Raw genomic sequence first — 14,196 nt, forward strand, 5'->3', positions numbered from 1 at the left:
AAATGTTTTAGCCCCTTAAATAGTGGCCCCGAACTGTGTATATTTATGTAGCCCATATTCAAAAATTTGCAATTTTGTGCTACCTGTTATATATATTTATGGATGAAGATGATTTTGTAAGATTGCAATGTTGTTAGACATTTTCGGAAGTTATTTTTATTTAACTTTTTGGAGAGATTTTAGTGGCCCAAGATGTATAACCCTCTAATGAGTGGTCTAACATTGAGTCATACATGGAAATTAGGCATTTTGATACAATGCTATAATATTTCAAAAGCTTAAGTGGACAAATAATCATATTTTACGATTTTATCCTTTCCTTTTAAATCTCTAAACAGTGCTCAGAACATTTGTTTATATAGGGAAAATAACTATATTTTCAAAACCCAAAGCAGTCGTGATTGTACACTGACAAGTGTTATAATCATAACACACCACGTGGGCTCATAAGTCAGTTATGGTAGAAATATGCTTCCGTTTCCTTGAATGACGTCACTCGTTTCCCCGTCCCCTGTGCACAGCTGTTCTCACGTGACCTGCAGTGCTGCGTTATAGCTATAAGTGATGCGCTTATGCCAAGCTTATAACAGCTCTGTTCTGTTCGATTGAAGTGGAATCTAGCCTGCAGTCACAGGAAAAAATGTCTGATTCGATAAAAAACGTGGCGATCTTTGGTTCGACGGGAATGACTGGCTTGGCGACGTTACCTATTGCAGCGGCTGCAGGTAAGAGCCATTTTATGTCAACATTAACATGAACATGAGCACCTGAGTAACACCTGCAGCACTTAGACGTCATTCACACGTCTGCTGTAAACATATGATCACAAGTCTAATCATTAGCTTATTACTAATAGTAAGTGTTGAAACTAATTTTTAAAATTTGACCCCTTAGTTATTTAGTTGCAACTTTAGTTAAAATGCAACCATACGGATATACTACAATTTTTGCATTAAACTAATGGCTTATGGCTTAAAATCTTATGGCCAATATTCTCTGTTGGAAATAAAGGTTGGCTAATTATTGTTGCCCCTGCTGTGTGTGTGTGTGTGTGTGTGTGTGTGTGTGTGTGTGTGTGTGTGTGTGTGTGTGTGTGTGTGTGTGTATACGTATATACAGTATAAACAAACAAACACACACACATATGCAGTGTGATAATATTAGACTAACAAATAAGTTGATGTTATATTTTGATAGAAATGTCCAAATTCTGCAGGATCATCCCCAAGCATGCAAAGCGATTTAATGTATCTTGTATTGAAGTTTGGTTGTTTAAATTCCCCAAATCAGTATGACTGTATGAATAGTACAACCAACAGAACAGTGTTTTACAGTGTATGCAGCAAGATCTGAAGACACACATCAACAGATGTAGTGTTTCTTAAATGTAATACTTGGGATTTTGGACTGTGATGCAGAATCGATTCCTCTTTTCTTCCTTATTTTCATTGGTTATTCTGATCAGCTTTCATGCAGAAGTTTTTGAAACACATTTTTGTTGAGTCACGGTGCACAGCACAGGCCACAGTGATAAGACCGAGCAATCAGATTAGTTTTTTATCTGTCCAGGCCAGAGAGGGTGGTCCACATTAAATTTGCAGTATCTGTCAGAGGGCATTGGTATTATTGCTTTATTTTTTATGTAATTAATTATTTTAGATATTTTAAATGTTATCACTAAACAAGAAATGTAAATATAATCCAACAAATGTATTTCATTCATTCACCTTCAGTATGTATTTTAACCTGGTCAGCACAGTGGTAAATCCTATTAACTTTTTTTTTGATTACCCAACACATCTTCTGGGGTTTTCTAGTACATTACATCTCACTGAGCCTCGAACTAATTACTCTAAAAGTACAGTTTTAAGCACAACTTTTGTTGTAATGTGCCACAATGCAGTTTTATTTTTTCCCTGAATTAACATTAATAAAAGAAAAAGAAATTACATTATTATACTTTCACTTATTGCCCTGCTCTAATAAACACATAATAATGTATCTTTAAAAAAAGTCCCAAGAGCTGCTTTATCTATTTTACCCTTCATGGTGTCTAAAAAGCCCCATTTCCATGCAGGTTGATGATGAAGTGACACACTAGGGTTTATTTAGCAGCTATTTACTATCTGTCTGGATTTTTCTGTCAAAGGTTATAATGTGACCGTGTTGGTGAGGGATCCGTCCAGGCTGCCTGCTGACCATAAAGCCTCGCGGATTGTAGTGGGAGACGTCTGTAACAAAGAGGATGTGAAGAAGACTTTGGAGGGCCAGGACGCTGTCATCATTGTCTTGGGCACAAGGAGTGACCTTGGTGAGTTAGGGTCGCAAAAAATATTTGTAGTGAATTAAATAAAAATATTTTTATTTGCAACTGGGCGGTTGTGCATAGCTACTATTTACAATAAAGTATTAGAAGACAGAATAGAGCATGAGTTCAAGCGAGTTATCTGATATAAGCCATTAGTATTAAATCATTAATTAATCATCACTCAGCATGGACTTTGTACATAATAAGCACGGACTTTGTGTCAAATTGACAACCATCTGTCTCCGCAAACATTTTTAAGTAGGTGCCCAGCTCTCGTGATTCATATTAGATAGCAATGTGGATAGTAATGATGATTATAAACATTTAAATTGTCTTATGAACCTGTTCCTATTAAAGTGGTCGGCAGCTGTCTTTCCCTACTTCCTATATCCTCATTCCTAGTTGAAAATGTACAGCTCTCATTTCTAAATGTACGGAACCAGGCATACCTGCAGTCTGTTCATCATTTTGTTCATCAGGCATGATATTTAGGTAGACTTGAAAATATGACTGTCACAATCACCGTACACAATAAATAATTGTACTATACTATAATGTTCGTAAAATCTGATATTTTAAACAATAGCCAGTTATTTTTATATGATGATGTCTGATCCGTAGGTCCTACAACCATGATGTCTGAGGGCACACGGAACATCCTAGAGTCTATGAAATCCCGCGGCATCTGCAAAGTGGTCGCCTGCATGTCCGGTATGACTCGTTTATGTGTTTGAATATCATTATTTACATGAATTGTTGAATCAATATGTTTTCTTTGTTCACAGCGTTTTTGCTGTGGGACCGAGCAAAGGTTCCTTCTCGCCTGATTCAAGTCACTGAAGATCATGAGCGCATGTACATGCTGCTGAAGGAATCTGGACTGGATTATGTAGCGGTGATGCCACCACACATCGCAGGTAATGGATACTACCCAAGTCCACGCTGTGACATAAGACTTACAGTGTTGAGTTAAACCTCATCGTCTTGACAGTTGAGTTAATAGATCATTATACTGACAGGTGACAAATAAAAAAATAAAAACATCGTAAAATGTTTTCAGTAGATATAACTGTGTATAAAATATTTCCTCTCTTAATAGTCCGTACCGGGGGTTTTGTTTGTGAAAGAATTTGTTGTTTTGAACGGAACTTTTCAGTAGACATGGTGTTTTCATTCACTTCCATGTACTGACTCGTACTTCTCCTGCACTTAAGTCCCACCTGTGTAAAACATGGGATTACTTTGGCTGTGATGGAGCATGTTATTGGTTGCACCTATTAAAAGAAAATGCCCCTTACTGAATGAAACTTGGTGTTGAGTTTTACAAGAGCAAATTTATTCAATATGAATGCAAGGTTTGCTGGAACTAGAGAAGAAGGGGTCAGGAGTCATACAATGAAGAAAATGTAGCATTTTTGAGAAGTTTTTCAATTAACAAATGAAGCATATTTCCAATTTTAATGTGGAGTGTGAGCTGTGTAGAACCATATTATTGGTTGGACTTATTGAACAAATGCGCCCCTTACTTTGAGTCTGAATGATGTACACTCCCTGAGAAAACTCTTGTCACCTATACAAGTTGTAGGAACAACAAATAATAACTTGACTTCTTGTTGATCATTTTGAATCAGAAGTGGCTTATATGAAAGGCAGAGATTACAGATTACTCTAGATTACACTTATTTTACCAAAATAAAGTGTTATCATGCTTTGATTTTTAATTATTTAATCAGGTAAGAAAGGTCAGACTTTGCTTTTTTTATTTTAATAATAATTTTTACTTAACAGAAATAATCTACAGTACAGAACAAAGACATAGTGCATTGGAAAAATAATTAATATTGTGTATGACTCCCACGAGCTTGGAGGACTGCATCCATACGTCTCGGCAATGACTCAAATAACTTATTAATAAAGTCACCTGGAATGGCAAAGAAAGCATTCTTGCAGGACTCCCAGAGTTCATCAAGATTCTTTGGTTTCATCTTTAATGCCTCCTCCTTCATCTTACCCCAGACATGCTCAATAATGTTCATGTCTGGTGACTGGGCTGGCCAATCCTGGAGCACCTTGACCTTCTTTGCTTTCAGGAACTTTGAAGAATGTCTTGATACCTCAGGCTGTTGATGTTGCCATCCACTTTGCAGATCTCTCACAAATTCATCACAATTAAAAGTACCAAAAACTTAAACTACTTTAGTCTGTGTGTACTGAATTTATATAATACACAAGTTTGTGTTTGAGTTGAATTACTGAAATAAATTAACTTTCCCATGACATTCTAATTTATTGAGATGCACCTGTACATAATTTTTTGAGTACTAATCTAAACCCACATACTCTAATGTACAGCTCTGTCTCAGCTTAACGATGTTTTTGCACATTTACTGTTTAATGCTCATGAACATCTCCTCTTCTGCAGATAACCATCCCCTGACTGAAAAGTACATGGTTGCTGAGAACATGCTGCGAGGAAGAGTCATCTCCAAACACGATCTGGGTCACTTCTTCATCAAGTGTCTTTCTACCTGTGAGTGGGACAGGAAGACCGTGGGCTTGTGGGGGGAATACAGTTAAATTCCACACTATTCAAGGCAACTTCATTTATCAGTTTCTTTTAATATGATAACATTTATACACAGTAAGATTTTGTAACATGTTATCTCAACAGATCTTCGTAACATAAACAGAATCATTATGATTACACAGATGATGCAATATAAAAACATCATCATTTGTGATTAAAACCTATTTTGCAGTTTGTTGATTGAATGCTTTTTAGATGCACAATGTTGTTTTATTTTTTAAAAATTACAATTTTTAAATAAAACAAATGTTGATTTTGTGAAACAAATATAATAAAAAAAATTATGTTTATTTGCTTTTGGAAACTTTTATTTCATTATTTTAAGACAAATATGGCACAAAAACTACATTACCCAGAACCACATGCGAGAGCCGCCTCTTAAAAGCGGGAAAGACAAAAGACAAAAATTCCAGTGCAGACAGCGGTACCTATATTCTGACAAGCCCCGCCTCCTGATATGGGATTGGCTGTTTGATCAAGGAAGTCCAGCTGATTATATCGTGACAACCAATAGTCGCTTGAGAGGCGGAACGTCCCTGGCCTATCGTAGCAAAGCGCGGCGGGTTTTGTCGGAATGCGAGTGCACAAAATAATAACTCGTTTGTTTCTCACATTTCGTTCTGTTAAACATAACTGCCGTTTAAAAATTTGTTTAAAACGTTTGGAAAGTGTCTGGAAAACACGAACGCACGCACGCGCGGTACTGAGGTAAGTCAGTTTAAAATCAGCCGTTTGTTTTCAAACTAAGCTTACTTACTGAAGCTAACTTCAGCAATAAAGCTGTAATATTTGGCTAATTCTAAGTCAACACTAGCGTGTATGACCTTTTTCAAAGTGCCTATGTTAATTTAAAGTGTATTTATTTGTATTTTATTTTGGAAGATACCACAATAGTGTCAGTATTTTTGTAAAGAAACTAATGTGACATTTCCCAGCCCTAGTTGGAATAAAGGATATTAAAATAGATTTCTGTAACCTTCATCGAGGGACATGAAACTTGGGAAATAATACAATGTACATAGGCTCTTGAGTGGCACCATTTTTGTTGCATCATAATCAAGAATCATCTGTGAAATATGGACACCTAGCCATGACCTCCATACAGTATGTGCTTGTTGAACATCCTATTCCAGATATAGATCCTCTTTTGTGCTTAATAATATCCTTCACTCTTATGGAAAATATTTCCAGTGGATTTTGGATTATATCTGTGGCTATTTTTTCATTCAGCCCCATGAGGACCTAGGGTACAGCCAGTGTTCCAGTTCATCCACATCAAATTTAGCAAAGCGTGTGTTTAAGAAGCTTGCTTTGTGCACAGGGACATTGTCATTTTGGAACACATTTAGGCCTCTTAGTTCAAATAAAGGGAAACTGTAATTCTACAGAAAAACAAACACGTCCTTTACAATTGTGTGCTTCCAACTTTGTTTGGTTTGGGGGAGAATCCATTGGCCAAATAGGGTTTACCTCACCGTATAGCATTGATGCCAGAATATATTCAATAATTGTCAAATGTCTATACTAAGTTTAAGCATATATGTAGAGTTGACTGCGGTTGAACGGTGGCACATGGCCAAAAACAGAATTCCATAACTTTACATGCATTGATACTTTCAAGTTTAAGAAACCATGAATATATTTCTCTCCAAATGGTAAAATGTTTTATTAACTTTCAAAACATGCCCAGAACTTTTGCAAAATAGCATTAGATAAATATGGAGGTAGTTTACCACACTTGGCTGCCCAAACAGCTGTAGGCTATGAATAATTGTGCTTAAAATTTTTGATGTATTTTTCATAAGCATTGTATGTTCTGCTTGGTGTATTGTGTGCTAAATAATAATAATAATAATAATAATAATAATATAAATAGAATTTGCGTTTAGACAGTCAGGATTTTGGAGTGTTCGGATTAAATTGGAGCTGAATCTTTCTGAAAGTTTCTTTCTTTCAGGTGAAGCCAGACTTTAAAATGTTATACATTGACTTATAGTTGAGAATAACTTGAAAGGGAGAGATTTTAGTTCAGAAAAGAATGTAGTTTTCATAACGTCATATGTCAAAATATAACAATATTTAATTAACTGAACAAATGAATAAACATTGACTAAATACTGTAAATTCTACCACCACTTTTTACGATGCACGGTCTTAGCCTTAAGCTTTGTCACACTGTGACTGGATCCATTATGAATCACGTAATTTAATTATCTGAAGTTAACCATTGTACACATGAAGACACCATCATTCCTGCTGCCCCCAAGGGAACACAAATCCAAATGTATACATTCGCCTTCACAGCTCTCCCCAGGAACACACTTCACATGTATATCTTCCTTTAATAACCAAATAGAACATATTAATTATGATATCTAATATATATTGCATTCTGCTTTTTCCACATGTTTGTTTTTGCTGGCTTTGTTTGTGTTTGTTCATTCTCACTTCTTCATTTCTCATTGATCAATCATGTGATTTAAGAGGCCAAAATGTATTTTAATTGATGGGAAGTGAATTATTCTGTAGTCCCTTCTAGGGTTGCAAAGGGGAAGAAAATTGCCAGTAAATTTACAGAAACTTTCCATGGGAACTTCATCTGGGGAATTTTGGAAATATCCCACGTTGGAAACTTAGTTTATATAAAGTTCACCAAATTCCTAATTCTATCATATACAAACACAAATATAACCTTTTATTTTTAAATGACATTTTGACAACACTGGCTGAGGTGAAATGTATCCAAACATGAGATGGTGTGTGGTTTCATAGTTCTATAGAACAAGATTGGGGGAAAAAAGCTTGAAAAACACTAATGCAATGCACAGGTACATAAATAATTGGTTGAACAATTGGAATATTTTGTAATAAAAATTTTACAATTGATGCAAATGAATAGAAATAGTCTAGATGAATAAATACTTCTCAATCGACATGCTTGCTAAAACAAACTATAACCTTATATATACAATAATTTAGTCAAAATGTTGGACAAATTACAAATTTTTATGTTTTTGAAAGAAGTATCTTATACACATTTAAGCCTGATTTATTTAAAAGACGAAGAAAAAACACTAATATTGTGTGATACTATTACATTTTATATGTAATATCTGATAAATTCAACTTTGCATCACAGAAATGCATTCTATTTTAAAGTATATTAAATCAGAAAGCCATTGTAATAATATTTCACAAACTGTTTTGTCCTGTATTTTTGATCAAATGCAGGCTTGATGATCAAAAGAGACTTCTTTCAAAAACCTTAAAAATAGTAATGTATCCAAACTTTTGACAAGTACTGTAGTTCTGTTAAATAATATAAAACTGGCTAGCAGAGAGGATAGAAGAAAGCGCAGAACAGCTTGAGCTAGCTAGCCTGTCAATGAAATGGTTCTAGCTTACAGTTATCATATCTAATTTGCTGGCTGGCTAAAAGCTGTATAAACACTTTTTGGTATTTGCTAAATAAACTTTAATACCAAAGATAACATATATTTATCAAAACGTTCGTGAACTGATGTAATCCTCAGACTCAAATACAAACCTGTGAAATCAATATTTCTGTTCTATTATCTCACCTGAATTTCTGTTCAGTCAGTGTATTTGTATTTACAATGGTATATTTTTGTTGCACAATGGCTTACACAAAGCACAAGGAAGTTTTAAATATAACTATGTAAATACTCACCATGACGGACATTTTTTGACACTATTTTGTGTGGAGGATTGAAGAAATGATCTGTGTTATGTTATGGAGTAATGCACAGCGCATTAGGGATTATGGCTCTCTTCTTCCATAACATGCAAAGTAACACTTTTATTTTAGGGTCATTTAACTAATTGCTTATTAGCATGAATATTAATAGAATATTGGCTATTTATTAGTACTTATTAAGCACATATTAATGCCTTATTCTGCATGACCTTATTCTACATTCTTAATTGTACCCAATACCTAAACTTAATAACTACCTTTCTAACTCTTAATAAGCCGTAAATTAGGAGTGTTACCACATGCACAGATTATCTGATGACCCTCCGCCACACACTCACTCCCCCAGAAATAAAAAAAAACTTCTATAAAATAATGTTAATTACAATTATTAAGTTTATTATGTTTATTACAGGCATAATGTTTATTATTTCATCGAGTAACAAAAGCATAATCAATTAAAGTTCTACTTACAATTAAATCAGTGAAGACATCATTTTTAAAATTTGTATTACCTTGCATGCATGTCTGCTTATGACCAAACAAAATGTTTATTTATGTTTGAATATAATATAGTTTATATAAAGTTCCCTATATTTCCAATTAATTCCTGTAAATTCCCGTAAAGTTTCCAATTTTGAATATTTCCAAAATTCCCCAGATTAAGTGCCCGTGACATTTACCGGAAACTTTCCGCCCCTTTGCAACCCTAATCATTCTAGATTATTTTATCTTCAAACAACGTCTGTAACCTAGTGAACCAGTGTTGATGTATTCTCTGCCATATGCCGTAAATGTAGATCCTTTTTAATGATCCTTAGCACAGTTATAGGAGCATACTGTTGGTAATATCCACAAAAAACAGATAAACTTGTATTATTTGGTAAGTGATTATAAACAATGTGGTTTGTCAGGCTGCTCATGTTCATTCAGAAACCGGAAGAATACCTATGATTAGTGTTGTGCCTGTTGTGTTGTGAATGACTCGTGTGTTGCTTTAAAAATAAAGTATGCAAATGAATCATGATATGCGGTGCAAATTTCAGTTTTGCTTGGGTGCATGTTCAACAGGGAAATTGTTATGCATAAATATTGTTATACTATGCCCACAAATGATGTTCTGTTGATTCCTCAAGATAAAAAATGTCCTTTGTTCTTCTGTGTTTTGTCCTTACAGGGTGCATAATGGTGGCACAGGGGCTGAAGCGAAAACTCCACGATCATGTCAGAGACCCAGGGTGGGAGAATCAGTTGCAGTCTGTGTTGAACATTTCCATAGACAAGTACCAGCGCGATCAGGCCCTGGTGGAGCCGAGCTTACGCCGCTCTGTCCTCATTACTAACACACTCCGTCAGGCCAGAACACACATGGAGGCTGTTTGTGGAATTGAGAACCCTATGAAAAAAATTCCAACACATCGTTCAGCAACATGCTTCCGACAGGAACCTGGCAAACCTGCAGGGTTTGAAGATACGGATGATGATTTCATGGAGGATCTGTCTCTATCTACCGCCATTACTACCATCTTAAAGAATCTGGACACAGCTCTTGATGGCAGCTCTGGTTCATCCACACCTCAGCGATCACCGTTAGCCTCAGTGGAAAATCTTAATGGGGACTGGACCTGCAAGAGGAGTGCGAACAAAAGTTTATCTAATCACCTGCACCACAGTGTTCTAGATGATTTGTTATTGGACTTTGGTACTTCTGTATGTGAAAGGGAGATGACCGATCATAATTTTGACCTTTCTGCCAACGAATTTATGAAATATTTACCCTGTGTGCCCTGCTTGGGGAATGAAATGGGGATTTTACACTCCATGTAGTGCACTGCAGGTCCAGTAAAGATTTGAAATTTAGTTGGATATATATTTATACCACACGTTTCTGAAATAGCAGCTCTATGAGCACACAATTTATAAAATCATAATTTATACTATAGAACAAAATAATACCTTCCACATTATGTCCAAGTGAGGAACGATATGCCATTCAGCTCACTACTTAATAAATATGTACCACATTAGATATGAATGCTTATTACTTCCTGTTTAGTGCCCTCATAAGGAAGGCATTGCTACCTATGTTGGCTAGTACACAATATTTTAATCGTGTAAATAATGCCCTCATTGTTACATGTTGAAAGAAATACGGCTAATTCACCGTATATAGTGTCATATGTCAAGTAGGGAACTATTTGCAATTCACATGTGCAATTTATACTTATAAGCACACTACACAGGGCATGAATAATATCTGGTAACACACTTTAATGCATTCCTAATTGATATAGTTTGCTTTGTGTCAAATATACTGTAGAGCCACATCTTTGTGTGCACTACGTAGGGAATGAAGTAAGACAGCTTCGCACTGCATCGTGACCAGGTACTCCCTATATAGTTTAGGGTTCTACAAAAAACTTTCCCCAGACAAGACCTCCGGAGGAACAGCCAAAGAACATTATAGGTTTCTATATTTTAATTATCCTCTAATTTTTATTTTCCCAGGAATGTATAGGGAGCCAGTGTTTCTACCTATATACATGAACCATACAGCGCTTTGTCTTTGAGATAACCAATCCTATGATTTAAATACTAGCCTCTATCTGTTTAAGACCATAGAAATGCAATAATATAGAAGTAGTACTTGTTGTGGAAATAAATTATATTTTAAAGATTAAAGTTGGAGGTGGCCTGGTGATGCAGAGGGTAGCATAGCTTAAAGCTCCAGAGTCTGGGCAGAGCTTTTTTGCACATTCTCACCATGTTTGCATGGGATTGCTCATTATAGTAGGTGGATGGCCATGTTCCATTGCCCCTGGGTGTGGATGAGTGTGTGCATGGTGCCTTGCACTGGCCTGGTATCTAATCCATGGTTTACCCATATATATATATACTACCTCATGACTAGTGTTCTGAGGATTGGCTCTGGAACCAGACTGTGACAATATGGTTAATGAAAAGTTAGTGAGGTTGATGTTTAGAAAAAAATCCTCTTAACTAAAATGTTTTGTGTTTCTGACATTGTTTATAGTATGTTCAACATGGCTGTCTGGACACGTCCTTATATATGAGTAGACTCGTATATAACTGATAAAGCTATACTGAAGAATTGTGCCTTCTACACCTGATCTAGTGAATTGTATTAGGGCTGAGCTGTGTGTCTTGCAATGCCACAGGGTGGCATGCTAGAGCAGCCTCTGGCTTCAGCCCTGATCTTGTGTTACCGTCTGTGCAGTTTTAGATGTTAAAGGTGTCTATATGGGTTTCCTGCAGGTTCTCTGTTTTCTTTACTCAGAGTAAAGTTGACAAATGAACGTACCACAATCATGATAAAGGTGCCTCTTTTTAATAACATGCAAAGTTCCTAGAGAATGAACATTCTCACCATTATAAACATGTCTAATGAAAGCCATATAACGCCGATTAGACTGTTACAACTTTTATAGCTTTTGAAATATCTCTCATGACTTAGTCATTCTGTTTTAAAGTGATATGTCGGCCAGGAATGAAGTGTACCCAGTATTTCCAGCCCAGACATGTTTTATGCTAGAAATGTACTTAAGTTTTGTGCTGAAGTTGCGAGGCGAATGAAGCTAATGAGTAATGGAACGGTCTAGTCTCCTATTTAGTACTGTATAAACTGCATGCCTGAAATGTGTTTATTCATTTAGAATTTATTTTAGTATTTCTAATAATTTTGCTTCATCATATAACATTATTGCATTGAACTTGATTAGTGTTCATACAAATCTATGTGGACAAAAAAATCAGAACTATAATAAGGTAATTGTTGGGTCAATGCAACACTGTTAATTAATTACTGTAAATATTAAGGGAAAGTCACCCTGAATAGCTTGTGCATATATATATATATATATATATATATATATATATATATATATATATGTATGTGTGTGTGTGTGTGTGTGTGTGTGTGAGAATGTGACCTTCAATGGTGTAAAATATGTATTTTATGATTAAATTCTGAGTTACAATTTTTGTATGTTTGTTTTTTTTTAGGTACCACCTACTGCTCTTGAACAGATAGCTTAAAAAAAAAAACTGTCTCCCTTTGCTAACTGAAAAATATTTCAGGCTGCTCAAAGCAAATCACCCACAAATCACCCACAAACCACCAGTACCACATTCCTATTCCCTTCTATAAATAACATTTCATAAACCTCTACATTTTGTTCTACTTTATTTCTCACAGCATTTCTGCAATGGCATCGTCCTGTTCTGCCTCCCCTGCCGTACTCTGTGTGGCATCATACTTTGGGAACCGCTCGAATGTGATAAGAGCAACTATGCTAGATATGTGTACACAGTAAGGGAATAAGTCCTTTGAGGAAACTGCCTCAGTGCGTAGCTGTGTAAATGTAAAACAGCAAGTGGTCCTAACAAGAGATGCAAAATATATGTATTTCTAATTTTTATTGTTTAAGTACTTGTCACAAAAGCACAAGTCCATACAGCACGACTTATATTACTTAAACAAAAAGCTTGTTTTGATTACTAGGGGGAAAAAGCCTCATACTTTGGGAATATGATAAGAGCAAGATATCTATCTGTGTACTGGATGGAAACAGGTTGTCTTACGAAGCTCCTTCCCGGTGCATACCTGTAGCTGCAGTCCCGACTTCACTTACACAACATAATCATCACCGCTTACAACTCTGTTCATAATCAGTTATTGTATTTTTATCACATCTCCAAATCTAAGTTTGTTTTCAGCAATAGGACTCTTCATTTGGGTATGAGGTTTTGGGTATTTGAAGCCATCTCTGGAAATGAATGTCAATACAAGAGCGTATAATTTTGGTTGCGCTACAATACACATTCAAGCAGGATGCACACACTTTGTCCAGGTCCATATATTACATATATGTATAAAAATGCCACCAACACTGCTACAGTAGTGTTCTCCTTTTGAATACTATATATCATCGATTGGGACACCATTACCATTACACTTCAAACTTATGGTCTAAGGATTTCTCACACCTTATCAACCTGTCTATCAAACTGTCCTACTGCATGTAGTTTGTCTACTATAAAAACACCTCAGACCTAAAACTAAGACCTACCACTGCCTTAAAAAAGCATTGCTTGAATTTGTACTAGATTATTCGCATAAGTCAATTTTTTTTGTTTTATGAGAAACCTTACATGTAAGTCATTCTTTCTTTATTGTATTTAGGTCCACAAACAATGGTTCAAGCCAGTAAAGAAAGACACGACCACATAAATGCCAGTCATTGTTCATTTATTATTTCTTTTAACAGCAGTTGTTCACTTTGCTGCTAAAATTTGATGAACACTTTAATTGAAGTCATTTCTAATTTAATGTAATGTCAAACCACAGGAATGTTTACGTGAAACATTTTATTTAGTATCACTAACTTCAAAAAGAAAAGTTTTGAAGTCCCGTCCTGATTGGGCCAGATTTCCTTTATTAACTTCTGACATGACTGAAAGTTTCAGAAAACTAATTAAACTGTTTTATGTATTAATTTATATCCTTTCTTCCCCTCTTGTAGTTTAGCCCTTTTTGTTCCCACTCACATAGTTACATTAACAACA

General features: G+C 35.5%; 2 protein-coding genes across 3 annotated transcripts; both read left to right on the forward strand.

Moving 5' to 3' along the window:
- The first annotated feature begins 496 nt into the window (after positions 1-496).
- On the forward strand, positions 497-5,190 carry blvrb (biliverdin reductase B). Of its 2 annotated transcripts, none has more exons than XM_047822719.1 (5): positions 497-725; positions 2,150-2,311; positions 2,930-3,019; positions 3,094-3,225; positions 4,399-4,496. In XM_047822719.1, the coding sequence occupies exons 1-5, from the start codon at positions 641-643 to the stop codon at positions 4,479-4,481; spliced, it is 552 nt and encodes a 183-aa protein (XP_047678675.1). In that variant the 5' UTR covers positions 497-640; the 3' UTR covers positions 4,482-4,496. The 2 variants fall into 2 exon arrangements, with proteins under 2 accessions (XP_047678675.1, XP_026996070.1); XM_027140269.2 differs by lacking the exon at positions 4,399-4,496 and adding an exon at positions 4,731-5,190 and having other exon boundaries at positions 500-725.
- Positions 5,191-5,406: 216 nt separating this feature from the next.
- Positions 5,407-10,639, forward strand: sertad3 (SERTA domain containing 3). The gene is made up of 2 exons (XM_027140267.2): positions 5,407-5,603; positions 9,788-10,639. The coding sequence occupies exon 2, from the start codon at positions 9,796-9,798 to the stop codon at positions 10,435-10,437; it is 642 nt and encodes a 213-aa protein (XP_026996068.1). The 5' UTR covers positions 5,407-5,603; positions 9,788-9,795; the 3' UTR covers positions 10,438-10,639.
- The last annotated feature ends 3,557 nt before the right edge of the window (positions 10,640-14,196 follow it).

The sequence above is a fragment of the Tachysurus fulvidraco genome, chromosome 13 (assembly GCF_022655615.1).
Source record: "Tachysurus fulvidraco isolate hzauxx_2018 chromosome 13, HZAU_PFXX_2.0, whole genome shotgun sequence".
In the NCBI taxonomy this organism is placed as follows: domain Eukaryota; kingdom Metazoa; phylum Chordata; class Actinopteri; order Siluriformes; family Bagridae; genus Tachysurus; species Tachysurus fulvidraco.